The 27,857-nt window shown below is 51.4% G+C and overlaps 2 protein-coding genes across 12 annotated transcripts in view; one reads left to right on the top strand and one right to left on the bottom strand.

Moving 5' to 3' along the window:
• The window catches only part of exoc7 (exocyst complex component 7), a 33,491-nt gene extending 31,250 nt beyond the window's left edge, over positions 1-2,241 (top strand). For all 11 annotated transcript variants that reach the window (XM_038777877.1, XM_038777875.1, XM_038777872.1 and 8 more), the window contains 2 exons: positions 358-491; positions 2,071-2,241. In XM_038777877.1, coding sequence (XP_038633805.1) covers positions 358-491; positions 2,071-2,173 — 237 coding nt within the window. In that variant the 3' untranslated portion in view covers positions 2,174-2,241. The remainder of the gene's footprint in view (positions 1-357; positions 492-2,070) is intronic.
• Positions 2,242-2,513: 272 nt separating this feature from the next.
• wu:fj29h11 (protein NO VEIN) overlaps positions 2,514-27,857 on the bottom strand; it is a 79,501-nt gene continuing 54,157 nt past the window's right edge. The window contains exons 24-35 of the mRNA XM_038777867.1: positions 26,467-26,593; positions 25,279-25,353; positions 24,495-24,677; positions 23,301-23,551; positions 19,795-19,937; positions 18,443-18,530; positions 17,472-17,613; positions 14,240-14,374; positions 10,934-11,047; positions 8,559-8,651; positions 5,491-5,617; positions 2,514-3,431 (exon numbers count right to left, since the gene is read on the bottom strand). Of these exons, the coding sequence (XP_038633795.1) occupies positions 2,852-3,431; positions 5,491-5,617; positions 8,559-8,651; positions 10,934-11,047; positions 14,240-14,374; positions 17,472-17,613; positions 18,443-18,530; positions 19,795-19,937; positions 23,301-23,551; positions 24,495-24,677; positions 25,279-25,353; positions 26,467-26,593 (2,058 nt within the window). The 3' untranslated portion in view covers positions 2,514-2,851. The remainder of the gene's footprint in view (positions 3,432-5,490; positions 5,618-8,558; positions 8,652-10,933; positions 11,048-14,239; positions 14,375-17,471; positions 17,614-18,442; positions 18,531-19,794; positions 19,938-23,300; positions 23,552-24,494; positions 24,678-25,278; positions 25,354-26,466; positions 26,594-27,857) is intronic.

Below are 27,857 nucleotides of genomic sequence, written 5' to 3'. Positions count from 1 at the left end.
CCCTGCCAATCTCGTCTCACCCTGACTGGGTTTAAGCCAGAAGACCCGTTCGACCTGTGGGCACTGGGCAGGTAACGGTGTCCAGCTGGCAGTCCACAGGGTTACTGCTGAATTGGTGACTGGCAGCTCATCTTGTGTTTAATATCTAATGTACAACACCAAAAAGCATTAAAAAAACACACGATCCTGTGGACAGAACTAGATGATTTAGGTGAATAAGAGTGAATTTGCTCAGATATAGGTCTGCCCATGATTCAGCACAGTGGTTTACTGAACAGGTCACAACTCGCTTTGGCTGGAGCTTTGCTGTTAGAAAGCATTAATTCATTTACAATAAGACCAGATTATGTTTTGAAGGCATTTAACGATGGACTGGAAGAACTGTGCAAAATCCAGAAATCCTGGGCTATCCCGGATAAGGAACAAAGGAATAAAATCAGACGTGCACAGAAAGAAAATGTAACTGGGGCCTATCGAGTGTTCTGGCAGAGGTAAGAAACTGCATAAGACATGGGAGCAGAGTTGGGCCATTCAATCATAGCTAATATGTTTCTCATCCCCATTCTCCTGCCTTCTCCTCATAACCTCTGATCCCCTTGTTAATCAAGAACCTATCTATCTCTGTCTTAAAGACACTGATTTGGCCTCCACAGCCTTCTGCGGCAAAGAGTTCCACAGATTCACCACCCTCTCGGCTGAAGAAATACCTCCTCATCTCTGTTTTAAAGGATTGCCCCTTCAGTCCGAGGCTGTGCCCTCTGGTTCTAGGTTCTCCTCCTAGTGACACCATCCTCTCCATGTCCACTCTATCAAGGTCTCCGTATCTTCAATGAGATCCCCCCCCCCATATCCATCTAACTTCCATCAAGTACAGACTCACTCCTCATGACAAGTCCTTCATTCTGGGGATCATTCTTGTGAACCTCCTCTGGACCCCTTTCCAAGGCCAGCACATCCTTCTCCGATATGGGATCTAAAACTGTTCACAATATCCAAATGTGGTCTGACCCGAGCCTCATATACCCTGAGAACTGCATTCCTGCTCTTGTATTCTAGCCCATATTGCATTTGCCTTCACTTTATAAAAATAAATTTATAGAGTATCCAATTCTTTTTTTTTCAATTAAGGGGAAATTTAGCGTGGCCAATCCACCTAGTCTTCACATCTTTGGGTTGTTGGGGTGAGACCCACGCAGACATGGGGAGAATGTGAAAACTCTACACGGTCAGTGACCTGGGACCGAGATCAAACCTGGGTCCTTGGTGTCGTGAGGCAGCAGTGCTAACCACTCCGCCACCCTACGTTTGCCTTTCTAACTGCATGTTAACCGTGAGAATCCTGAACTCGGACTCCTAAGTCCCTTTTGTGTTTCTGATTTCCGCAGCCTTTTCCCATTTAGAATATAGTCTATGCCTCTCCCCAAACAGGTGCCGGAATGTGGCGACTAGGGGCTTTTCACAGTAACTTCATTTTGAAGCCTACTTGTGACAATAAGTGATTTTCATTTCATTTCATTCTTCCTAAAGTGCATAACCTCTCATTTTTCCACATTGTATTCCATCTGCTACTTTGCCCACTCTGCTCGCCTGTCCAATGCAGCCCCTGTTTCCTCAACTCTACCTGTCCCTCTACATATCTTTGTTGCTAGGTTTGCAGATGATACAGTGCCCTCAGTTCCTTCTTCCAGATCATAATATACATGTAGTGCAGTATAAAATATCCCATGTCGAGTTGCAACAAATGCAGGAAACCCAGGCCAGGGAGTTGTGTACATGCCTGAGTGCAGTACCAGGTTTAAATGAATAGATGGGTAAACTGCAGCTCCATGCGTGATCCTGCCTGCCCTATGTGTCTGCTGTAACTCTGTGATCAATACTGAGGGCGTGCCACACTGACACAGGCGGCGGAACAGGGGAATTCTCCCCGATGTGACAATTGAATGTTAAATATTCATCCTGGATAAATGATTTAGGAATAACTTTTGTGATTGCTAAGAGTTCTGTGTTTGAGAGACAAATGCTGACTGAGCAAAGGTATCTAGTTCACAATCAAGTTTGTTAACTCGACAGGTATTCAAATGTTCCCTTTACCAAGAATACTGAAAAATATATAAAATACAGAGTGGAGCAAGTTGAAGAGATGATTGAGAAGCTCTTTGATACTTCAGCGTGAAGATGAGTGTTAACAATTTATGTAAAGAAATCAGTGTATCTAAGTTGTATTAAAGGTATGAAACATGACCAGTTTGCATATTTTGTGTCTTTCTAGCTTATGCTATTTTTTTTTAAAGTTACTTTTGCGGTTTGATATTGGTTCCTGCAGTCAGTACTGTATCTGTTGAGATTAGAATGTGTATTTACCTTTGCAGCAGAGCAGGATGAGGTGAGCTCAATACAACCATTGGCAGAACTGTCTAACTTGCTACTCAATCCTGCTGTCCTAAACATGCAGAAACAATGTGGTAACTACCCTCACCCAGAGAATTTTTAAAAAATCTTAAATTATGAAACTATATTTGTACAGTTTGATTTATTGTAATTACTAAAATAAGTTTGAGGTGCAGGATAAAATTGAATGAAATTTCAAAACAATCGTGGTAAACGAGGATATTCCCAACAAAAAGAAACAGGTACAAAACATTAAAAATGAGTGTTTTAAGTTAGTATAAAAAGAAATTCCCGAATCATCCCATCAGCATAATCTTTCTAAACCCGTCATCTCCTTTGTGTCAGACGTTTAATAAAAACTCAGCAGTGCGAAAGAGTAAGGAGGCCTTGCAGTTCAGTCACAGACCTGAAACGTTAAAGTATTGTTCACTTCCATAAAATAGTGCACAAGAACATGTGGAATTTACACAAACAGAAACAATTCTAGTTGTTTGGCATGTAGACACTGGGCCAAGTTCTTGATTCGACACAACTGAACATGGTGAGAATCTCCAGCCCTGTACACCCGGTACAAGTGGTAACGGTCTGTGACCTTCAGTGCCAGGTCCACTTCCTGAGCCGAGAGTTGTACAAAGTTCTTCTCAGCTTTGATTGTGGATTTAACTTCGATGAAGGTCTCCACCTGCTCATCGCTCACGGAAGTAAATGTGACCTTAAAGTCATAGGGGAAGCCGCTTTCACCGTTCTCGTTCGCCCACATCACGCTCGTTGGCTTGTGCTGGCTGTCACTCTCCTTCCAGTGCATCAGGAAAGCGTGAACCAAGCGCTCTCCCCATTCTCCAATGGCGCTGTTCTCTGCCTTGTCCTCACTGAAGGTCACTGCCTGTGGCTTTTCCACAGAGCCATGTATCAGCAGGTCCTCCAGGACCTCCTCGTGTGGCTGTTCTTTTGTCCACACCGGGGTGTCGAGGGGAAGGGCTGCTCGGGAAACGTTTGCAGCGGCTCTGCTGAAGGTGTTACTCTTGGCTGTGGATTGCTGACTTCTTTGTAAAAACAGGAAAAATAATAATTGTAAAAGATGGCACTCGTTTCCTAGTCCCCCACACTTTATTCTAACAAGGGGTTCAAATGGCCTTTCTCCAACATCTGCTTCATTATTACAGAGGTGGAGGGTGAGAAATTATCCAGGCAAGTTTACTAATCAAATGAAAGCTCCAGATTACTCTGTGCAGGCACTGCTTGCGGGTGCCTGACACAATGTGGTATCATACTGGAGTGGCTCCCCGCTCCCCTCGAAGATGAGACTTGACAGCAAGATTGTCATGCTATTCACCTACAACATGCATAATACATAAATCCAATCCCATCTTCCCCTGACACTCCTACCAACCATGGGAATGTGGCTAATGGGTTAAGGATTGATCTGAATGTATCAGGTTGTAATTGCTTGCTGAAAGAGCGAGAGTGGGGCAGAGACACAGCACGTGTGTGAGAGTGAGAGAAAGAGATCCTTGCAATGGTCTGGTCTGGAACATACCTGTACCTGGTAACGTAAGTGAATTGCTTCAGACTACTTTCCAATGATGAAGTTTGAGAGTTCTTTATTCTCTCAGCTGGGGTGTACCAAAATATATGATTAGTACCAGGGACTGCTGACAGCAACTTTATCCTTTCAAATACATCATAGGGCAGCACGGTAGCACAGTGGTTAGCACAGTTGCTTCACTGCTCCAGGGTCCCAGGTTCGATTCCTGGCTTGGGTCACTGTCTGTGCGGAGTCTGTACGTTCTCCCCGGGTGCTCCAATTTCCTCCCACAGTCCAAGGATGTGCAGGTTAGGTGGATTGGCCATGATAAATTGCCTTTAGTGTCCAAAAAGGTTAGGTGGGGTTATGGGGATAGGGTGGAGGTGTGGGCTTAAGTGGGATGCTCTTTCTGAGGGCTGGTGCAGAATGGCCTCCTTCTGCACTGTAAATTCTATGACTTCAAGTTATAACTGAGGTGGGCTCCAAACCACCCTTTGTCATTCTCTCCCGTTTTTTTTGGGACAGAGAAAGAATCATTCTTTTCTTTAATTAAGGGGCAATTTAGTGTGCCCAATCCACCTACCCTGCACATCTTTTGGGTCATGGGGGGGGGGGGGGGGCGAAACCCACACAAACACTGGGAGAATGTACAAGCTCCACACGGACAGTGACCCAGAGCTGGGATCGAACCTGGGACCTTGGCGCCGTGAGGCAGCAGTGCTAACCCACTGCGCCACCGTGCTGCCCGACTCATTCTTTTCTGCTGTCTGCCTCTTCAGTATCAGCTGAGAGCAGCCCTGGCACAGATCGCGAGAGAAGCATTTGCCTCTGCATATGGACACAGCATGAAATGCTCTCTCGCTCATTTACTGCCCCTGTGGCTGAAACAAAGGGATTGATTTGGAGGGTTTTTCCGAGGGGGGGAAATCAGGAGAAAGTTTCCACTGGCAAGAGGATCAGTAAGACAGAGGACACAGATTTAAAGTAATTGGAAAAGAACCAGTAGAAGGAGGAGGAGAATCTTCACATAAGACAGTTGTGAACTCTCTAGCCCAGACGGCTGTGAATGTCTAGGTGTTGAGCATTTTTAAGCCCGAGATAGATAGGTCTGTGGGCACCATACAGGGAATCGGGGAAAGCAGGAAAGTGGAGTTGATAGTGAAATTGTGGCTGAACTTTGACAATGCAAGCTCAAGGAAACGTGTCCAAATATGGTTCCTATTTTTTTTATTGCAGTGTAAGTTATGATCTGGACTACACCGTCTGGAAAAACTAACTTTCAAAAGGAAATTGGATTAGGGGGGAATTGTGTAGGTTTACAGGTGTGAGTGCGACTATCTGAACAGGCACAGCTATGATGGACTAAAATGACCAGCTCCTGTACAGTTAAGGGTCTGACTGGGTGAGCAATGTGTAGGTGTACCCTCGCCGAGATTGCATCCCTCTCCATGGAACAAACCTTTCCCTTACAGACCAACATTAAATATCCTAATACCAGTACAGTTAGTGGCAAATCCTTTTGCTGGTGAACCACGGTGCACTCTATTTTTCTGAACCTTTAACACTAGGTGACATACCTCGGATGGTCACTGGCAGTAACAGGAGGGTGTTCTTGGGCTTGGTTTGCAGTAGATGTTTGACAAACGGGCTTGAACTGATTTGAACCCATCTGCTCTGAAGTCACTGATGGATCAACGTGTTCTGCTGAGGACAAACCAGAAAACGTTAACACACTTGTAAAGTTTATTTTTATTTAAATAATGTTAGAGTACCCAATACCATTTCCCCCCCCCTCAATTAAGGGGCAATTTAGCGTGACCAATCCACATCTTTTGGGTTGTGGGGGTGAGACCCACGCAGACACTGGGAGAATATGCAAACTTCACACGGACAATCGCCTGGGGCCAGGGTCCTTGGAGCCTTCAGGCAGCAGTGCTAACCACTGCGCCACCTGAACATCCCCACTTCTGACATGAAGGGGAGGTCATTGATGAAGCAGCTGAAGATGATTGGGCCAAGGACACTACCCTGAGGAACTCCTGCAGTTGTGTCCTGGATCTGAGATGATTTGACCTCCAACCACCATAACCATCTTCCTTTGTGTCAGGTATGACTTCAACCAGCGGAGAGTTTCCTCACCGATTCCCATTGACTCCAGTTTTGCTGGGGCTCCTTGATGTCAAAGGGCAGTCATTCTCACCGCCCCTCTGGCATTCAGCTCTTTCATCCACGTTTGAACCAAGGCTGTAATGAGGTCAGGAGGTAAGTGACCCTGGCGGAACCCAAACTGAGTGTCCATGAGCAGGTTATTCCTGAGTAAGGGCCGTTTGATAGCACTGTTGATGACTCCTTCCATCACTTTGCTGATGATGGAGAGTAGACTGACGGGTGGTAATTGGCTGGGTTGGATTTGTCCTGTTTCTTGTGTACAGGACACACCTGGGCAATTTTCCACATTGCCGGGTAGATGCCAGTGTTGTAGCTGTACTGGAACAGCTTGGCTAGGGGTGCGGCAAGTTCTGGAGCACAAGTCTTCAATACTATTACTGGAACATTGTCAGGGCCCAGAGCCTTTGCAATATCCAGTGCCTTCAGCCATTGGGCAGCAGGGTAGCATGGTGGTTAGCATCAATGCTTCACAGCTCCAGGGTCCCAGGTTCGATTCCCGGCTTGGGTCACTGTCTGTGTGGAGTCTGCACGTCCTCCCCGTGTGTGCGTGGGTTTCCTCCGGGTGCTCCGGTTTCCTCCCACAATCCAAAGATGTGCGGGTTAGGTGGATTGGCCATGCTAAATTGCCTGTAGTGTCCTAAAAAAAGTAAGGTTAAGGGGTATGGTTGTTGGGTTACGGGTATAGGGTGGATATGTGGGTTTGAGTAGGGTGATCATGGCTCGGCACAACATTGAGGGCCGAAGGGCCTGTTCTGTTCTATGTTCTATGTCTATGTTCTATTTCCTGATACCACTTGGAGTGAATCGTATTGGCTGAAGACTGATATCTGTGATGCTGGGGACCTCCGGAGGAGACCGAGATGGATCATCCACTCGGCACTTCTGGCTGAAGATCATTGCGAACACTTAAGCCTTGTCTTTTACACAAATATGCTGGGCTCCTCCATCATTGAGGATGGGGATATTTGTGGAGCCGCCTCCTCCAGTGAGTTGTTTAATTGTCCCCCACCATTCACGACTGGACGTGGCAGGATTGCAGAGTTTAGATCTGATCCATTGATTGTGGAATCCTTAGCTCTGTCCATTTCTTCCTGCTTTACACACAAGTATTCCTGTGTTGCAGCTTCACCAGGTTGACACCTCATTTTTCGGTCTGCCTGATGTTGCTCCTGGCATGCTCTCCTGCTCTCTTCATTGAGCCAGGGTTGATCCCCTGGCTGGGGGGTAATGGTAGAGTGGGGGATATGCTGGGCCATGAGGTTGCGGATTGTGGTTGAATACAATTTCTGCTGCTGCTGATGGCACACAGCACCTCATGGATGCCCCGGCTTGAGTTGCTAGATCTGTTTGCAGTCTATCCCATTTAGCACAGTGGTCGTGCCACACAACACAAGGACTGTGCGGTGGTCACTGCTACCGATACTGTCATGGACAGATGCATCTGCAGCAGGCAGGTTGGTGAGGATGAGGTGAAGTATGTTTTTCCCTCTTGTTGGTTCCCTCACCACTTGCTGCAGTCCCAGTCCAGCAGCTATTGTCCTTTAGGACCCGGCCAGCTCGGTCTGTGGTGGTATTACCGAGCCACTCTTAGTGATGGACACTGAAGCCCCCCACATAGAACATATTCTGCACCCTTACCACCCTCAGTGTTTCCTCCAAGTGGTGTTCAACATGGAGGAGTACGGATTGATCAGCTGATGGTGGCCGGTACGTGGTAATCAGCAGGAGGTTTCCTTGCCCATGTTTAACCTGAAGCCAGGAGACCGCATGGGGTCCAGAGTCGATGTTGAGGACTCGCAGGGCATCTCCCTCCTGGCTGTATCCCACTCTGCCCCCCCCCCCCCCCCCCCCCTCTGCTGGGTCTGTCCTGCCGGTGAGACAGGACATACCCAGGAATAGTGTAGTGGGGTCTGGGACATTGTCTGTAAGGTATGATTCTGTGAGTGTAACTATGTCAGACTGTTGCTTGACTAGTCTGTGAGACAGCTCTCCCAGCTTTGGCACAAACCCCCAAATGTCAGTAAAGAGAACTTGGCAGGGTCGGCAGGGCTGGGTTTGCCGTTGTAGTTTCCGGTGCCTGGGTCAATGCCGGGCGGTCCGTCCGGTTTTATTCCTTTTTTGTATTTTCGTAGTGGTGGAACATAACTGCGTGACTTGCTTGGCCATTTCCCAGAGCATTTCAGAGTTAACCACATTGCTGTGGAGTCACAAATGGGTCAGACCGGGTAAAGACGGCAGATTTCCTTCTCTAAAGGACATTAGTGAACCAGATGGGTTTTTATGACAATGGTTTGATGGTCACCTTTAGACTTTTAATTCCAGACATTTCATTGAGTTTAAATTGCACCATCCTGTGGCTGGATTTGAACCCGGGTCAGCAGATCATTACCCTGGCTCTCTGGATTACTAGTCCAGCGACACCACTACGCCAGAGCGAAAGTAATACTGGGTTCCAATCTGTAAACTGCATATTTACCTGTGGGATGGCCCTGACTGTTCTGCCGGTCCACGTGCTGAGTAGGCTCCCCACTGGACTGGGTGCTTGTGCTCTGGGTCCGCTGTTGGTCACCTGGATAAAAGAAAAACCTTATTAACCAACCTGTGTTCAATCATCCACTCACTCACACTCCCAATAGCTGGCATGCCAAAACATATCTTGGATACTGGAACTATTTTCCATAACAAAGAGGGTTTAATTTTCCCTATCTCCTACGATCCCAGTTGGTTATATTAAAGGGATTATGATGTGTTGGGGAACATCGAATGGAAGTTGTTTGTCTTCCATTTGACTGCTTTGGCCGTATCCCAGTGGCTGTGAAGCAGCTGGGGACTTCCTGAGGATGGACATGCTGCTATATAAATGCGAGCCTGCCTTTTTTCCCTGGATGTCCCATTAAAGGGCTGCAGTATATTGCAGAGCCTGGCAATCAGATGGCATCCTTTATTGTCACGGTTATGTAGACAATGACCAGTTAGAACAAGGTCACGTTTCCCAGCAGCTGTCTGAAATTAATAAAGTCTTTTTGTAAAATGCTCCGGCATTAAAAGCTTTTTATTTTCAAGGTGCTCCGGTGTCAGGCCAGCAGTTTGTAAAGTTGGAAGTGGATCCTGCACCTGTTGAGGTGTTCAGATAGTTAGCACTGCTGCTTCACAGCTCCAGGGACCCGGGTTCGATTCCCAGCTTGGGTCACTGTCTGTGCGGAGTCTGCACGTTCTCCCTGTGTCGGCGTGAGTTTCCTCGGGGCGCTCCGGTTTCCTCCCACCAGTCCTGAAAGACGTGCTGTCGGTGAATTGGACATTCGGAATTCTCCCTCTGTGTACCCGAACAGGTGCCGGAATGTGGCGACTAGGGGCTTTTCACAGTAACTTCATTGTAGTGTTAATGTAAGTCTACTTGTGACACTAATAAGGATTATTATTATTACTTCAAGAGAAAGATACGAAGCATTTGAAACACCACAGCGTACGAGGTTAACAGACCAAGTCCTGGAAAGTGGGATTAGTGTAGATGGATGGCTGGATGGGTGAATAGCCGATGCTGTATAACGGGTAAAGGCCCTGTTGCAGTTCAGTAACACAGTGAATTAGGCCTGAATTAGTAACGACCCTAAACACTTCACGACAGACATCTAACACAATTCGGCACTTTTCCACATCAGGATGTGGCATGGAAGAGCTTGGTCAGAATAGGGAGGTTATTAAGGAGATGGCCCAGAGGTTAGGGTTCAGGTACTGGCAGTGGTGAAGTGATTAAAACTGGTGAAGTGCAAGAGGTCAGAAATGGAGGGTGAGAACACAGGAAATAGGAGCAGGAGTAGACCATTCGGCCCATCGAGCCTGCTCCACCAATCAACACCATCACAACTGATCTTGGGCTTCCACTCCATTATCCCGCCTGTTCCCCATATCCCTTAATTCCGGGAGAGAGAAAAAATCAGTCGCAGCCGTGAATTCAACGATGGAGCATCCACGACTCTCCGGGATAGAGAATTCCAAAGATTCACAACTCTTTGGAGTGAAGAACTTTCTCTTAATCTCAGTCGTAAATGATCAGCCCCCTAGCCTGAGACTGCGTCCCCAAGTTCCAGACTCCCTGGCCTGTGGAGAAGGAACATCGACCCAATCAAAGCCTTTTAGAAATTTGTACGTTTCAATGAAGTCACCTCTCATTCTACTAAACCCCAGGGAACGTAAGCCCGTATAATATAAAATACTCAGCCTCTCATCACAGGCATCAACTAGTGAATCCTTCACTGTACCACCTCCACGGCCAGTACTTCCATTATTAAGTGTGCAGATAAAACCAGATGTGGTCTCACCAAAACCCTGTACAGCTGCACAAGAGCAGAGTGTAGGGCAGGGGAGGTTACAGAGATGGAGAACGGCAAGACCCTGACAGTAACATTCAGAATTTTAAATCATGGTGTTGTCAGGCACACAGCCAATGAAGGCAATGATCATGAGGGGGTGGGGGAAAGAGGTGCGAACAGAGATGGAAGTGACAAAAACAAGTACTTTTTTTGAGGGGCCCAGCTTATTAACATCAAAACAATAAAAAGCCAGAGGAAGCTGTGAACTCTGGGGCAGTGTCCCTAGAATCCCTATAGTGCACAAGGAGGCCATGCGGCCCATCAAGTTTGTACCAACCCCCTAAACAAGAGTTCCCCATAGGCCCAGTCCCCCACCCTATCCCCGTGCATTGATCTTGGCTAATCCACCTAACCATATAACTCGGAGACAATGAGGCCTGCTTAAAGTAACATTGCATCGGACTTGGCAAAGCGCAGCTGTGAACACGTTTGCTGCTGAATACAGAGTCCATTCCTGCGTTATCATTAACCTAAGACTGACCAGTCTGTGCAGGAGGGTAGTGATGCTGCGGGTTACTGGAAGGCGAGTTATCACCGGAGCCTGAAGGGGGTGCAGGAGGAGGCCACATTCTCATGACAGCTTCAGTCGCTTTACCTGAGGAAAACAAACATCAGCAATCTAAATAACCTCTCCCCAAAATACCGTACACAATTATCAACAGTCACACTAAGCTGTACAACGTAGTTACATTCTGGTTTACTCTGCTTGACTGAATATTTGACTGAGGGGACAAGGAGGTTAGCTCTGTACCTTGGGGTCGCTCGAGGAGCTGAACTAATTGAACCGTAACCACAAAGTGGAAAGCACAGAGCACACCTGTGGCTCCTCACTCTGTGGGCGAGCTGTCAGACTTGCTGTGGTTTGGGAACACTCCCGCTGGGAACAGCAAGCAACAGGAAGATCCAGACTGTGTCATACAGGTAAATCTTCATTTCTTTATGAGAGGGCATTAGTTTCCTACCCAAAGCACAGACTCCACCTTCAGGGTTAGCACAGGCTGGAATAAATGCAGTGTCAACACTGCTGCAGCCACAGGCTGTCAGTCAGCCACTTCGGATACATTCTGCTGGGCTGCCCTTTGATATTTAGGCACGTTCGCTCCATGTGAAAATCAGCAAAATAGCAGCTCAGCGAGTATGGGAGGTAACCAGAATCTCCTCTTGACAGATTGCAGTGTCACTAAAATCCACACCAACAGGTTCTGATAAAAAGCAATAAGCTGTGTTCCCTCTTTGCAGACGCTGACTGCCCTGCTGTGTATTTCCAGCAGATTCTTGTTCTGAATTCATTGATTAAAAATGTGGTGGAAAGGAGAAATGGGGCAGAATTCAAAACCTTTTTGGATGGTGTCAGCTAACCTGTGGGGTCTAAACCAGGAAACATCCTCGGACAAGATCCATTTTGGTTACTCCTTCAATAGGTAACAAAAACCAGCTGGCTTCAGATCTAAACAGCACGGATCAGAAGAAGCTGCGGCAAATACTGGAATATAAATCAGGATCATCCGTGTCTGCAGAGACACGCTAAAGTTTCCATCATCTGGCCAAAGCTAGCCCCTACAAACATTAACCCACCTCCTCTCCGCAAATGACCCGTGACTTTTTATTTCAAACCGTTTTCAAGCTTCAAATCCCCAACAATGTATTTGTAAAGAATCATAGAGATTGAGGCCATTCCACCCATCAAATGATTCTGTGCTGACTCCTTGAATGAGCTATCCAATTCGTTTCATACCCCTCCCCACAGCCCCTCTCCCCTCCTTCCCCACACCTTCCCCACAGCCCCTCCTTCCCCACAGCCCCCTGCACCTTCCCCACAGCTCCCCGCTCCTTCCCCACAGCCCCTCCCGCTCCTTCCCCACAGCCCCCCCCGCTCCTTCCCCACAGCCACCCCGCTCCTTCCCCACAGCCCCCCCGCTCCTTCCCCACAACCACCCCGCTCCTTCCCCACAGCCCCCCCGCTCCTTCCCCACAGCCCCTCCCCTCCTTTCCCACAGCCCCTCTCCCCTCCTTCCCCACAGCCCCCCGCTCCTTCCCCACAGCCCCCTGCTCCTTCCCCACAGCCCCTCTCCCCTCCTTCCCCACAGCCCCTCTCCCCTCCTTCCCCACAGCCCCTCCCCCTCCTTCCCCACAGCCCCCCCGCTCCTTCCCCACAGCCCCTCTCCCCTCCTTCCCCACAGCCCCCCGCTCCTTCCCCACAGCCCCTCTCCCCTCCTTCCCCACAGCCCCTCTCCCCTCCTTCCCCACAGCCCCTCTCCCCTCCTTCCCCACAGCCCCTCTCCCCTCCTTCCCCACAGCCCCTCTCCCCTCCTTCCCCACACCCCCTCTCCCCTCCTTCCCCACAGCCCCTCTCCCCTCCTTCCCCACAGCCCCTCTCCCCTCCTTCCCCACACCCCCTCTCCCCTCCTTCCCCACAGCCCCTCTCCCCTCCTTCCCCACAGCCCCTCTCCCCTCCTTCCCCACAGCCCCTCCCCCTCCTTCCCCACAGCCCCTCTCCCCTCCTTCCCCACAGCCCCTCTCCCCTCCTTCCCCACAGCCCCTCTCCCCTCCTTCCCCACAGCCCCTCTCCCCTCCTTCCCCACAGCCCCTCTCCCCCTCCTTCCCCACAGCCCCTCTCCCCTCCTTCCCACAGCCCCTCTCCCCTCCTTCCCCCACAGCCCCTCTCCCCTCCTTCCCCACAGCCCCTCTCCCCTCCTTCCCCACAGCCCCTCTCCCCTCCTTCCCCACAGCCCCTCTCCCCTCCTTCCCCACAGCCCCTCTCCCCTCCTTCCCCACAGCCCCTCTCCCCTCCTTCCTCACAGCCCCTCTCCCCTCCTTCTCCACACCACCTCTCCCCTCCTTCCCCACACCCCCTCTCCCCTCCTTCCCCACAGCCCCTCTCCCCTCCTTTCCCACAGCCCCTCCCCCTCCTTCTCCACAGCCCCACTCCTTCGCCACAGCCCCTCCCCCTCCTTCCCCACAGCCCACCCGCTCCTTCCCCACAGCCCCTCCCACTCCTTCCCCACAGCCCCCCCGCTCCTTCCCCACAGCCCCTCCCCCTCCTTCCCCACAGCCCACCCGCTCCTTCCCCACAGCCCCCCCTCCTTCTCCACAGCCCCTCCCCCTCCTTCCCCACAGCCCCCTGCTCCTTCCCCACAGCCCCCCGCTCCTTCCCCACAGCCCCTCTCCCCCCACAGTCCCCCTCCTTCCCCACAGCCCCCCACTCCTTCCCCACAGCCCCTCTCCCCTCCTTCTCCATAGCCCTCCTCCTTCCCCACAGCCCCTCTCCCCCCACAGCCCCTCTCCCCTCCTTCCCCACAGCCCCACTCCCCTCCCCACAGCCCCTCCCACTCCTTCCCCACAGCCCCTCTCCCCTCCCCACAGCCCCTCCCCCTCCTTCCCCACAGCCCCTCCCCCTCCTTCCCCACAGTCCCCCTCCTTCCCCACAGCCCCTCCCCCTCCTTCCCCACAGCCCCTCCCCCTCCTTCCCCACAGCCCCCCCCTCCTTCCCCACAGCCCCCCTGCTCCTTCCCCACAGCCCCCTGCTCCTTCCCCACAGCCCCCACAGATACACTTCCAGTCATAACATTTGTTTTGTTAAATTTCATTTTGATTTCCATACAGGATTGTAATGACAAATAAACCTTCCCAATCTTAATCCCACCATTTAGAACCGTGATACCACTCAATACACCCCGAGTCTCACTCCCATTATATACAAAGAGGTTACTGTACAGTCTGTAATAGGCGGAATAATGCAGCTTATTATTCTCATTATCTCCATTCAGCCACCGGAGATATTCCTTACTGGATGTTCCCTCCGAGCTGCCTTGAAGGGAGGATCTTGGCGGCCAGCAGGCCAGGAGCCTGTCCCCATCCTCTTTGCTGTTGTTGCTGTCCAGGGTTCTGCTGGTTTCGGTTTGGCCTTGTGTTGAAATCATTGCTGTGTGAAAGGAATGAGAGAAAGTGATCAGCACAATACACACAGTCTGTCAGTATTGACTGAAGCCTCACCCGTATACTGCTGCACAACCTGGTAAATGGTGCAGGATGAAGCTGGCAGGGGTGGGGGGGGGGGGGTCCCTGTAGCCCCCTGTAGCCTGGGGATGGGGGGGGGTCCCTGTAGCCTGGGGATGGGGGGGGGGTCCCTGTAGCCTGGGGATGGGGGGGGGTCCCTGTAGCCTGGGGATGGGGGGGGGTCCCTGTAGCCTGGGGATGGGGGGGTCCCTGTAGCCTGGGGATGGGGGGGGGGTCCCTGTAGCCTGGGGATGGGGGGGGGGGGTCCCTGTAGCCTGGGGATGGGGGGGGGTCCCTGTAGCCTGGGGATGGGGGGGGTCCCTGCAGCCTGGGGATGGGGGGGGGGGGGGGTCCCTGTAGCCTGGGGATTGGGGGGGGTCCCTGTAGCCTGGGGATGGGGGGGGGTCCCTGTAGCCTGGGGATGGGGGGGGGTCCCTGTAGCCTGGGGATTGGGGAGGGGGTCCCTGTAGCCTGGGGATTGGGGGGGGGGTCCCTGTAGCCTGGGGATGGGGGGGGGGGCCCTGTAGCCTGGGGATGGGGGGGGGTCCCTGTAGCCTGGGGATGGGGGGGGGGTCCCTGTAGCCTGGGGATGGGGGGGGGGTCCCTGTAGCCTGGGGATTGGGGATGGGGGGGGTCTCTGTAGCCTGGGGATGGGGGGGGGTCCCTGTAGCCTGGGGATGGGGGGGGTCCCTGTAGCCTGGGGATTGGGGATGGGGGGGGTCCCTGTAGCCTGGGGATGGGGGGGGGTGTCTCTGTAGCCTGGGGAGACGGGGGGCTCCCTGCAGCCCGGTTGGGGGGGTCTCCGTGCAGCCCGGTGGGGGGGGGGGTCTCCGTGCAGCCCGGTGGGGGGGGGGGGGGTCTCCGTGCAGCCCGGTTGGGGGGGGGGGCTCCGTGCAGCCCGGTGGTGGGGGGGGGGGGGTCTCCGTGCAGCCCGGTTGGGGGGGGCCTCCCTGATAGCCCGGTTGGGGGGGGGGGACCGTGCAGCCCGGTGGGGGGGGGGCCTCCCTGATAGCCCGGTGGGGGGGTGGGGCTCCGTGCACAGCCCGGTTGGGGGGAGGGGGGGGGACCGTGCAGCCCGGTGGGGTGGGGGGCTCCGTGCAGCCCGGTGGGGTGGGGGGGCCTCCCTGATAGCCCGGTGGGGGGGGAGGGGGGCTCCATGCAGCCCGGCCGGGGGGGGGGGGGGGGGGGCCTCCCTACAGCCCGGTGGGGGGGGGGGTCTCCGTGCAGCCTGGTTGGGGGTCTCCGTGCAGCCCGGTGGGGGGGGGTCTCCGTGCAGCCTGGTTGGGGGTCTCCGTGCAGCCCGGTGGGGGGGGGTCTCCGTGCAGCCCGGTTGTGGGGGGGGGCTCCGTGCAGCCTGGTGGGGGGGTCTCCGTGCAGCCCGGTGGGGGGGGGGGCTCCGTGCAGCCCGGTGGGGGGGTCTCCGTGCAGCCCGGTTGGGGGGGGGGCTCCGTGCAGCCTGGTGGGGGGGATCGTGCAGCCCAGTTGGGGGGGTGTGGGCTCCATGATAGCCCGGTGGGGGGGGGGGCCCGTGCAGCCTGGTTGGGGGTGGGGGGGGGGCTCCCTGATAGCCTGGCCGGGGGGGGGGGGGGGCCCGTGCAGCCCGGTGGGGGGGGGGGGGGGGGGGGCACCGTGCAGCCCAGTTTGGGGGGGGGGGCTCTCTGATAGCCCGGTGGGGGGGCCCCGTCCAGCCCGGTTGGGGGGGGGGGCTCCGTGATAGCCTGGAGGGGCCGTGCAGCCCGGTGGGGGTGGGTGGGGGGGGGGGGGGCACTGACTGCACAATAAAGAGCCACGGTATCAGTGTAGCAGCCGACACAGACGAATCGTCTGCCCTGCAGTAACTGGCTATGATCTGGGGTATTTCCTGCGCTCTGGGCTAAATCCCAAATGTAGGTATTGCTGAATCCTGAGACTGCTCAGCGAGTGACAGAGTCACGTGCAACACTTGTGTGTGTTTAATTCCAGGTCTCAGATGCCATGGACATGCAGCAATTAGAAGCAAGGTACTGTCACCCGCCCCCTGCCAAGAGAGGAGGGATGATAATCTTGCCCCACTAATCTCCCAGCAATAGCTGCACTTTTCAAAAATAAAGTTTACAGTAGCCAATTATTTTGTTCCAATTAAGGGACAATTTAGTGTACCGTGTACATCTGAGACCCACGCAGACACGGGGAGAACGTGCAAACTCCACACGGCCAGTGGCCCAGGGCTGGGATCGAACCCGGGACTTGGTGCCGAGAGGCAGCAGTGCTAACCACTGCGCCGCCCCCAACAGCTGCAGTCGGGAAGAACATTTAGTGGGCTCATTTCAATCCCCTCAAGATTCATTAGTAGGTTCAGCTATATTTGCTGGGCCAGCCCCTCTCCAGGTGCACAGAGTTTCTGAAAGTGAATTTATTTCGAGAGAGTCTGACTGCTCTCCTTTCTGGGTTTCATTCATTTCCCCATCCATAATCACAGTGCACTTGCAACATCTGCTAAAGATATTCAGAAACAGTAACGGCATTTATAGTAGACCTTTAATGTAATAAAACATTCCAAGGCACTCGACAGGAGCTTAATCAACAAAATGGACTCCCCAGCCAAAGATTCTGGACTTGATCCAGGACTAATACCATCAAATGTCTTTGGTTTTGTCTTCCAGTTTGTGCAAAGTTGTTTAGATGGTATAAAACTGCCACACGGGCAGCACGGTGGCGCAGTGGGTTAGTCCTGCTGCCTCACGGCGCCGAGGTCCCAGGTTCGATCCCGGCCCTGGGTCACTGTCCGTGTGGAGTTTGCACATTCTCCCCGTGTCTGTGTGGGTTTCACCCCCACAACCCAAGATGTGCAGGGTAGGTGGATTGGCCATGCTAAATTGCCCCTCAATTGGCAAAATGAATTGCGTACGCTAAATTTATATTAAAAAAATAAAATTGCCACACTGGGCTGCTTTCAAACCTTCTAAACTCTTATATACACTCGCAGTATTTGACACAAAGCATAATTATCAGACAGAAAACCACAAGAACATCTTGTCCAGTACCTGGTTGCCGTGGTGGCTCTGCTCTCATCTCTACTGCCTTGGGAACCTCCCACTTCTCTTCACTTTCTGGCAGTTCTTCAACACTCTCCATCTTCAGAAACTTTTTCAGTGGGTCCTCAGATTGGGTTGTAGCCGATCTATTCTGCATTAGAACAGGATTGGCAATCACTGACCACATTTCTGCAGGATTTCCACTTACTGAAGCTGACAACCACCCTCAGCACCCACTGTAATGGTCTTGAACACAACAGAAATATTCCTGAAGCAGGATCCTTGATCTTAAATGTTTAGCTCTGCTCCTCTCTCCGCAGACGCTGCTTAACCTGCTGAGTATTGTCCAGCGTCTCCTGTATTTTGTTTAGGCTCCACTCAAGTGACCTCCTCACTAAGGAAGTCATATTGATCATTATTCCTCTATCCAGCTTCTAAGGATTGGGCTGAAATGGTTAGAAATAAAGGTTCGCTTAAAACAATTAGCTGAGTTCCATGTTACACTCAGAGTGAAACTTTTTGGATTGTAGTTCTGTAACTTCTATTAAACGGTGGTCAGCAAAACAAACAGCAGTTTTCAGGGAACCCGGTTCCCACATGGAACCCACAGTGACTTTTTAAAAGTTTAAAGTGCCCAATTCTTTTTATTCCAATTAAGGGGCAATTTAGCGTGGCCAATTCACCTACCCTGCACATCTTTGGGTTGTGGGGGTGAGACCCACGCAGACACGGGGAGAATGTGCAAACTCCACACGGACAGTGACCCAGAGCCGGGATCGAACCCGGGTCTGCGGCGCCGTGAGGCAGCAGTGCTAACCACTGCGCCACCGTGCTGCCCCCTAACCCGCAGTAAACGTAGGAGAGATCAGAAGCCACAGCTTTAAAATTGAGATGCGTTGAAATATGCTGCATCAGATCGGTTTTTCTCGTGAGGTTCTCAAAGTTGTTCCACACCATCACGTGAAGACAGAAATAAATACCTCAAGGTAAGAGTTGAGTCTCTGTAGGAAGTGTTCCAATTCCTTTTCCAGTTCTTTTCTCCCAAAGCTAAACAACTTTACCAATTCCCTGGAAAGATAGAAGAAATAAAAAGGATGCTCAAAGAACAGGGGTAAAGGCTCACATCCCACAAATTAGACACAACCCACGGTGCGAGGTCACTTCATCAGTTAGAGTCGCCCTGCCTACCACCTGTTTCACCAATCACCTGCTAACTTGCAAATCCCAAATCTATTCCTGACCGGGAAGTCCCTCCCTCCGAGGGACGGCTGATGTCAGTGCAGTACTGGGGGGGGGGGGGGGCGCTCCCCCATTGCAGGTGCTATCTTTCAGATGGGACATGAACCAAAGTCCCACGTGGCTCCCCCAGCCCCCACCCCCGCCATGGCCTCCAGTTCAAAGAGCTTGTGCAGGTGCCCTGGCTAAAATTTCTCCCTCACATGACACTGGCCGGGATTGTCCTTTTCCCCACACGCCGGCGGGAAAATCGGCGGCAACGACTCTGGTGCCAACGGGCCCCCAAGGTGAGGAATTCTCACCTGTCCTGGGGGCTAGGTGGACGGCTGAGGGGTTGGCGCTACTACAGCCGGCGCCGCAGGGCCAGCGTGATCTCGCACATGCGTGGAACCGCTGGCGTGGTTTCGCGCATGCGCAGACCGGTCGGCGTATTTTGGCGCATGCGCGGGGGGGGTTCTCTTCTCTGCGCCGGCCATGGCGGAGCTCTACAGGGGCCGACGCGGAAGGAAGATGTGTCCCCACGGAACAGGCCCCCCCGCAAATCGGTGAGCCCCGATCGTAGGCCAGGCCACTGTCGGATCCCCCCCCCCCCGCCCCCCGCCGACTTACCTGCGAGGTCCCACCATGTGGAACCATGCATAACCCACGCCGGCGGGAGGATCACTGCCAATGGCAACGGAGAATACGGCAGCCGGCGTCGGGGTGGGATTCATTCCCCCCCATCCCGGGGATTCTCTCCCCCCCCCGGGGGATTCTCTCCTCCCCCCCTGCCCCCCCGGCGGGGGGTGGTCGGAGAATCATGCCCATTACCAAAAAACAGATGATCGGCTCATTATCGTACCACTGTCTGTAGGATCTCGCTGTGCACAAATCGATTGCTGCATTTCTTGTATTACCAGAGTCTCTACATTTAAAGAATATTTAATCGGCTGTCAAACATTTTACCGATCCTCAGGGTGTAAAAGGCAAGATTTTCATTGCTTTAATGAGGGATTGGTTCAAATTGTTCAAGTTGAAATGACATCTCTCAAATCCAGAGAACAATTAGAAAAAAATTACAGCCACGGAACAATCCAAAAACGGTCACGCTGTTTACCTGCAGATATCGGTGCGTGAAGTGATATGATCCTTCTGGATATAGAAAGTCTTATCCTTTAAGTGACACATTATGTCCTCGTTCTCAAACTCCATGGATGTATTGGGCAGGGTTAACTCATAGTGGAGATACAGCTTACCAACCTGGTGTGTAAAACAATATTGAAAATAAGGGACGTCATAAACATCAGTCTCGATTCTCAACTGCTCCTCACCCCCCCAACCGTCCCCATCCCATTTCACAACCACAGTTAGAGGCTGAGGAACACAGGAAATGGAGTAGGCCATTCAGCCCCTTGACCCTATTCTGCCATTCAACTGGATCATGGCTCTCCATACGTGGGGCATTCTCATTAACTCTCTCCACATGCTCCCCAATCCTGGAGCCCAAAATGAGATATCGAAGAACGGAACTCTCCATTTTAGACACTCGTCGCCAGCGTTGAGGGTGAAATGTAAAGGTTTTTCCCACATCACATTTGCCACTTTTACAAATCATTTTAAGTCTGTGCCCTCTCATTCTCGAGCCTTTCACAAGCAGAAACAGTGGGCGCGATCCTCCGATCACGGGACAGAGTGTCCACGCCATCGTAATTGCCGTCGCGTTTCACGACGGCGCGAAACGGGCGCGGGCACTAGCGATTCTGGCCCCCAGAGGAGGCCAGCACGGCGCTGGAGCGGTTCACGCCGCTCCAGCCTCACTTCCTGGTGTGCACTGGGGGCGACGCCAACCCGCGCATGCGCGGTGGCTTTATGGATCGCGCCGGCCCCGACTCAACATGGCGTGGGGGTTCTGGGGCCAGACGTGCAACAAGTTAGGCCCAGGGAGGCCGATTGGTGGACCTCGATCGCTGGCCAGACCCCATCGGAGGCCCCCCCCCCCCCCCCCCCCCCCCCCCCCCCCCCCCCCCCCCCCCCCCCCTCCCCCTGTGGACGGAGCCCCCCCCCCTCTCCTCCACAGGCCGCCCCCGATCCTTCGTGCAGAGTTCCCGCCGGCAGCGACCAGGTGTGTACGGCGCAGGCGGGACTCTGCTTTTTCCGCACGGCCGCTCGGCCCATCCGGGCCGGAGAATCGGCGGCACGGACTCATACAGCGGCCTGCAACCGACGCCGTGCCAAACGCGCCGGCGCAAATGGCGCCGATTCTCCGCACCTCGGAGAATTGCACGCCGGCGTCGGGGCGGCTGCGGCGATTTTCCAGCCCAGCGCGGGGCTGGGAGAATCGCGCCCAGTTTCTCCCTGTCTTCTCTTTCCAGCCCCCCCCCCCCCCACCCCCCCTCATGATTTTGAACACCGCTACCAAACCTCCTCTTAGCCTTCCTTTCTCCAAGCAGAACAGTCCCAATCTTCATCCCTGGAACCATTCTTGTAAACCTCTTCTGCACCTCTCCAATGTGTCCACATCCTTCCTATCGTGTGGAGCCCAGGAGTGCGCAAATCCAACAGAACCTTCTAGCTCCTACGCCTCTATTAGTAAAGCCCAGAATACCAGATTAACTGCTCTCTCCACCTGTCTTGCCACCTTTAATGACTACACATATACATCCAGGTCGATCTTTCCTGCAACCCCTATTTTATACAGTCTCTGAATGGGTGAGTTATTTTTTTCCGTCCTAACCTAGAGCCAATTGCAATGCCCCTAACATTGGCCAGTGTCTTAACTAATGCAACACACATCAGGGGTCACATGTGGGACTGGGGGAATAAATTGCTGAAATTGGAGGAAAGTAACACACAATCTCTGGACATGGAGATCACCATTCCTCATGGATACTCCCCTCCTGCCCCCCAGTCCCCCAACACAATGCTCCCCAGATGCACTTTGACTGCAAACCCTGATAATTTCAATATGAAAAGTTTAGCAAATCTCTGACCTCATTTGTAACGGTGATGAAAGTGTCCCTCCCCTGCTCACCTTCACCCAACTCCAGCCTGAGATTGAAGCCAATGTCCTAAACTTTGCTCAAACGCTCCAACCTCCCCACAGCTTCTACCTGTTCCTCTTCTCAACGGATTTTCTCTTGTGTGTTTACACATCCCTCTGCTCAAATAGTGAGGGATCAGAATGAATGACAATCTACTGCCATCTAGCGATAATTTCCAGTCATGTGTAATCAATTAGCCAACTACTGGCTCCTCTGACATAATCCCGCTGTGTTAAAGTCTCTTCCAACATAATTACCGAGACCTTTTTTCAATGGGAGTGTAAAGGGAGAAAGGATCTGCACACTATGAAACTTAGCAGCAAAGCTGCAGCATTTATAGTGAGTCAGATACAGTATAAAGTGGATGCGTTCTAAAACTCCCCGACTCACATTTCACAAGAGAACTCGCTGCTACGCCAAAGAGCATTCTATTCCGTAAGTCATGAAAAGCAGAGTCCAGGTCTGTGGTAGTGTGACCTCTTTAAGGGGCGATACTTTAAGCACTAGTGTCCAGAGCCTATGGTGATGGAACACGCAAACGTTAGCCTCTCAGGGGTTCAGCCATGTTTCTGGCTGTTGGGGCTTGGACAGGGACTGTGGGAACAAGACCTGTGCAGTAATTGCGTTGTTCAGTGTATGTAATTCTCCTATAAACCTCTGTTGTGTTTTAACACAGCCCCAGCGATTGCCTCGAAATACAACACAGTTTTTAAAATACATTTTTTTAAAAAATAAATAAATTTAGAGTAGCCAATTATTTTTCTTTTCCAATTAAGGGGCAATTTAGCGTGGCCAATCCACCTAGCCTGCACATTTTTGGGTTGTGGGGGCGAAACCCATGCAGACAATGTGCAAACTCCACACGGACAGTGACCCTGGGCCAGGATTCGAACCCGGGTCCTCAGCGTCGCAGTCCCAGTGCTAACCACTGTGCCACATGCCGCCCTCTAATACAACACAGTTAATGTGATGCTCCAGCACGGCCTCAAAATTAGGTTGAGTGTTCAAATCCAACTCGTGATGTTAAGTTACTTTGTGAATATGTTTGAAAAATGCTCTATAACTGCAGGCTGCTGCTGTTAAAGGTGTAAGGAAGGGAGAGCTTCTACTTCATTAATCGGGGTTGGAAAGAACAGAAATGACACCACCTAGTCCATCTGCATCAGCACTTTATTCACTGTGCAATGAGCTCTCACGTCACATTCCTCCACAGTGATAATGGGCTAGCATTTGGCTGGGGTGTGAAGGTTGACAGCAAAACGGATGTTTCACCTGGAAGCCTGGTGGAGGCAGGTTCAATCGAGGCATCGATCAGTGGGCTAGACAACTGGTTTGTGATGCAGAACAAGGCCAGCAGCGCGGGTTCAATTCCTGTACCAGCTGAGCATTCTGAATTCTCCCTCCGTGCACCCGGACAGGTGCCGGAATGTGGCGACTAGGGGATTTTCACAGTAACTTCATTGCAGTATTAATGTAAGCCTACTTGTGACAATATAGATTATTTAAATTTTTTTACATCAAGACATTACTGTATAGAAAGGGTTTCAGCATTGTGTACAGTTTTAATAAACTGAATATTTACCTGTATAAAGGTCATCGATTTAAGGCGTGCAGTGATGTCACTGTCCTGTAGTTCTTGATAAACATCACTGAAGTCATCGTGGTGAAAGAACCATCTCTGGATAAACGGAACCACCAAATGTACAAAGTTTTGGACCCGTGGACAGGGTCTATAATCCTCCGTCTGGGCTTCCACAGTGATGCAATTGGAAAGTCGCTCCACCCCACAGATTTCAAAAAATAAGTTACGATCATCCTCATCAAATTGGAATTCTAATGAAAGAGATGGTCACTAATTAAATACAGGACTTCCAAAGGCAGATATGTCAAACGGTGCTTTCAGCTATTCTCCATGTGGATCCAGGCAAGGTGCAGAGGCGAATCCCATTCTCTTCCCTATTTTGCAGTAGATACAAGATGACAGGAGGTGGGAGCAGCAATCCTGGTCTGGTCAATGTCCCTTTCTAGCCCAGTGTCATTGAGGGCAACATTCTCTCTCCAATGCCAGGCAAAGCTGTGACTAGTCAGTTAGCAGATGGGACAACTGTGTTCTGCTCTGTATGACTTATTAATACGTCAGGCAACACATCTACTCACCAGGGGGAACTTATATACATTGTTTCTTCAGAATGAAACCTAAGTAATTATGCCAAGTGTTAGTGAGTGAACCTGTCGGTTGTTAGGAAGTGACCAGAAAATTTCAGCCCTTCTCTTTGTCCAGAAATAGATTCCTTTTGATTTCCCTCACTGCCCAAGACTGATCAAACTCTTTTTAGAAACACATTTCCCCCCACCGACCCGAGAATAACAAGGCTCATTATAGGATTTCATGGACCCTGCTGTGACACCCATGAAATGTTATATCTTTGTCAATTTTGCCTCAATGAAGGGCAGTGGGTTAGGGTTGGTGGTGAAGAACGTTTCAGACAATGCCTTCAGCATTATTATTCAGCAGCTTCCCTATTATTCTGGAGAAATTCCTATTTTCAATGCCGTGGACCCCCTTTCCCCACCGACCCCCTCATTTCTAAACCCCTTAAGTGAACAGCACAGATATTGTGCTGCATGGCATCGCTCCGCCTCATCTACTGGGTCCCTCCCTGTGAACATCCTCCCCAGGGGCATCAACACAGGCCAGGCCAACCAGAAAAACATCACACATGTCGGCAGCAAAGGGGGAAATGCAACGGTGCTGAACGAAGAAGGGCAGAGTTACCTTGCTTGTTATTGGCCTTAGTTTTGTGGCAAATCCTCTGTGCGGCAGGTAGATTGAGCAAACACAGAGAGTGTGCTTTAAAAATCCGCTCCAGGTGCTTATTGTCTGGGATGACCAGAGTATTGGCCATTGACACCCAGCGATTATCCTTGGCTGGAAAAACTCTTTCATTCATTAGCATTCCTATTGACACAGGTGAGAGAAGGAGTTACCAGAAGGGACCATGAGTCATAATGATACTCAAATTGACACTACAATAAAGATAAAATAATCAATGTCCAGTGGGGCAACAGTTCTCAAATATTCAATGGCATGGTAGAGTATGAGAACAATGTCCACTATAGGGTATCTTAGAGTGAGCTCAGCAGTTGCTGCTCAGTGGACGGTATTATATTTGCTAATATCTGCTCTCCCCCCACATTTATCCAGCTCACGCACATCACATGATGACAAAGAGAGAATGGAAAATGCCGGAAACAATCAGCAGATCTGGAAGCAGCTGTGGTGAAAGGAACAGTTTTTAAAAAATATAAATTTAGAGTTCCCAATTCATTTTTTTTTTTCCAATTAAGGGGCAATTGAACGTAGCCAATCCACCTCTTTGGGTTGTGGGAGTGAGACCCACGCAAACACGGGGAGAATGTGCAAATTCCACATGGACAGAGACCCGGGGCCGGGATCGAACCCGGGTCCTCGGTGCCGTGAAGCAGCAGTGCCAACCACTGCGCCGCGTGCCCCCCCCCTCCGAGAGAGAAACAGAGTTAATGTTTTATAAAATCCTTACCTTTTAATGATTGGCAATAGTGAAGACAATGCTCCCATGTTTCATCATAATCATTATAAATCTTGCATTTTTCAGCTGTGGGGACAAACAAATGGAATTATTGATTCGGGTGATGTTAGGCAGCTGGTTCTTCATCAATACGCCCAGGTTACCTTCAGTACTTTTACTAGCATGAAATGAAAATCACTTATTGTCATGAGTAGGCTTCAATGAAGTTACTGTGAAAAGCCCCTAGTCGCCACATTCCGGCGCCTGTCCGGGGAGGCTGGTACGGGAATCGAACCGTGCTGCTGGCCTGCTTTGTCTGCCCTACATGCATGGCATGGCTAGTCCTCTGCACTTCCCTTCAGAAACTTGAGGTTAACCTGCAGCCCGCTGCCTGTACCCGCACTTACACTGAATCCATTTATCCACCAACCCTATACTTGCTGACCTCCATCAGCACCCCATTGAGCTCCGCCTCCGTTTTCAAATTCTCATCCTTCTTTTCGAACCCTGGCCTGGTCTCATCCTTCCGTATCGCTGAAACCTCCCACAGCTTTCAGATTCTCTAACTCGGACCCCAACATTGTTTTACTGGTTGGCGGCTGTTCCTTCTGACACAAGGTCCGAAAGCTCTGCAATTCCTTCCCTAAATCTGCTCCCTCGCCACCTCCCCTGACTCCTTTAAGGCATCCCTTAAAAGCTATGGGGGGGGGGGGGAGATTTTCCACCCCTGTTTTAGGGGGAGACGGGAATAGCAGAGTGGGCAGAGAATCGCGTAGAAAAACCAAGATAGCTTTTACGCTGGCGGGATTGCCCCATTCAATTGTGCGCCCCCCCCCCCCCCCCCCGACAATGACGTTAAAAGTCAGGATCCCCATTTACATCTGCTTTAATATATGTATCAGGCCCCCGATTGCTCCTCCCCCCCCCCCGCAATGTTATCTGTCCATTCACCAGGTGGATATGAATCAAGGCAGGTTCACCATGACTTGCACCTGTTGAATAGAACCTGCCAGAGGAACACAGGTGAGCTTAGCCCCGGGGTGGGGAGGGTCAAGCCCTGGCAGTATCCTGGCACCGGTGGAGCAGAGGTGGGGGAGAAACAGGGATGTTCCTTTCAACATTTTTATCTTTTCAAATCGGAGCGCCCCGTGTGGGAGAAAACAGCCGAAAACAAACCTGGTAGTTGGCAAAACCGCTTACCTAGAACTGCGTAAATGACAGACACGTCCTGCAGAAGGTCATTGTTGGGTAATGACTCATTACTGCAGATCAGCACCAGCAGGCTTACATAGTACTTCATAGACGGTATCTTTTCCACATTCAGAGTCTGTCATTGAAATGAATAAATTCAATTACAAATGGAGATGAAACAGCAATTACCTCCAGGACAGATAAAGTACCAAACTCACAAAACGCTAGAAGCACCAAGCTGGCTAAGACTTCACCACATTGCTGCTCACAGTCCCCTGGCATAGGTGTTCGGGGATGAGAGTAATGACCATGTATATGGTGACTGGAGGCATTATTGTTTTTAATGCATCAACAACTGCAGACTGTAACTGCTACAGCTATTTTCTCATACAGCAGGTCAACGTTAGTCACCATAGCCCCAGAGGACCTTTGGCTGCGTTCCCGTATGGGGTGGGGGGAGCGGACTGCTGGTGATTTAACCTGAGGGTCACCACACTTCAGGCGAGGGGCAAGGTTGAGAAGGCGGGGCCTCCCTCCTGGATAACCTCAGCTGGTACGGGAATTGAACCCACGCCGCTGATGTTGCTCTCCATTACGAACCAACCATCCAGCTAACTGAGCTAGCCTACCCCCCCCACGTAGGTCTAAGTAACAGCTCTGCTGCTGCCATTTACACCTACCATAACCCAACTTTTGTTTATTTTTTTATCCTATTACCATCCTGTTGCCTTGGACCGTCATCCATTTTAACATTTAAATTATCCCTGCCGTCAATCTTTAAAATTTTTTTTTAGATTACCCAATTATTTTTTTCTACCCCCAATTAAGGGGCAATTTAGCACGGCCAATCCACCTACCCTGCACATCTTTGGGCTGTGGGGGGTGAAACCCACGCAGACACGGAGAGAATGTGCAAACCCCACACGGACAGTGACCCAGAGCCGGGATCGAACCCGGGTCCTCAACGCCGTGAGGCAGCAGTGCTAACCACTGTGCCAGCCCTGCCTTCCATTTTATTACAGATCGTTTCACTTTTTCACACCATCCCATCTGTACTTAAAAGCTCTTAAATCACTAACTTCCAATTGTGAAACATTACCTCTCTCCACAATTTGTTGATAGGATGTGGGTGTTGCTGGCTGGACCAGCATTTATTGTCCATCCCTGAGTGGCTGGACCAGCATTTATTGCCCATCCCTGAGTGGCTGGACCAGCATTTATTGCCCATCCCTGAGTGGCTGGACCAGCATTTATTGCCCATCCCTGAGTAGCTGGACCAGCATTTATTGCCCATCCCTGAGTGGCTGGACCAGCATTTATTGCCCATCCCTGAGTGGCTGGACCAGCATTTATTGCCCATCCCTGAGTGGCTGGACCAGCATTTATTGCCCATCCCTGAG

This window comes from Scyliorhinus canicula, chromosome 18, assembly GCF_902713615.1.
Source record: "Scyliorhinus canicula chromosome 18, sScyCan1.1, whole genome shotgun sequence".
In the NCBI taxonomy this organism is placed as follows: domain Eukaryota; kingdom Metazoa; phylum Chordata; class Chondrichthyes; order Carcharhiniformes; family Scyliorhinidae; genus Scyliorhinus; species Scyliorhinus canicula.
The sequence above is the reverse complement of the archived record's forward strand: the minus strand, read 5'-3'. Positions and strand labels throughout refer to the sequence as shown.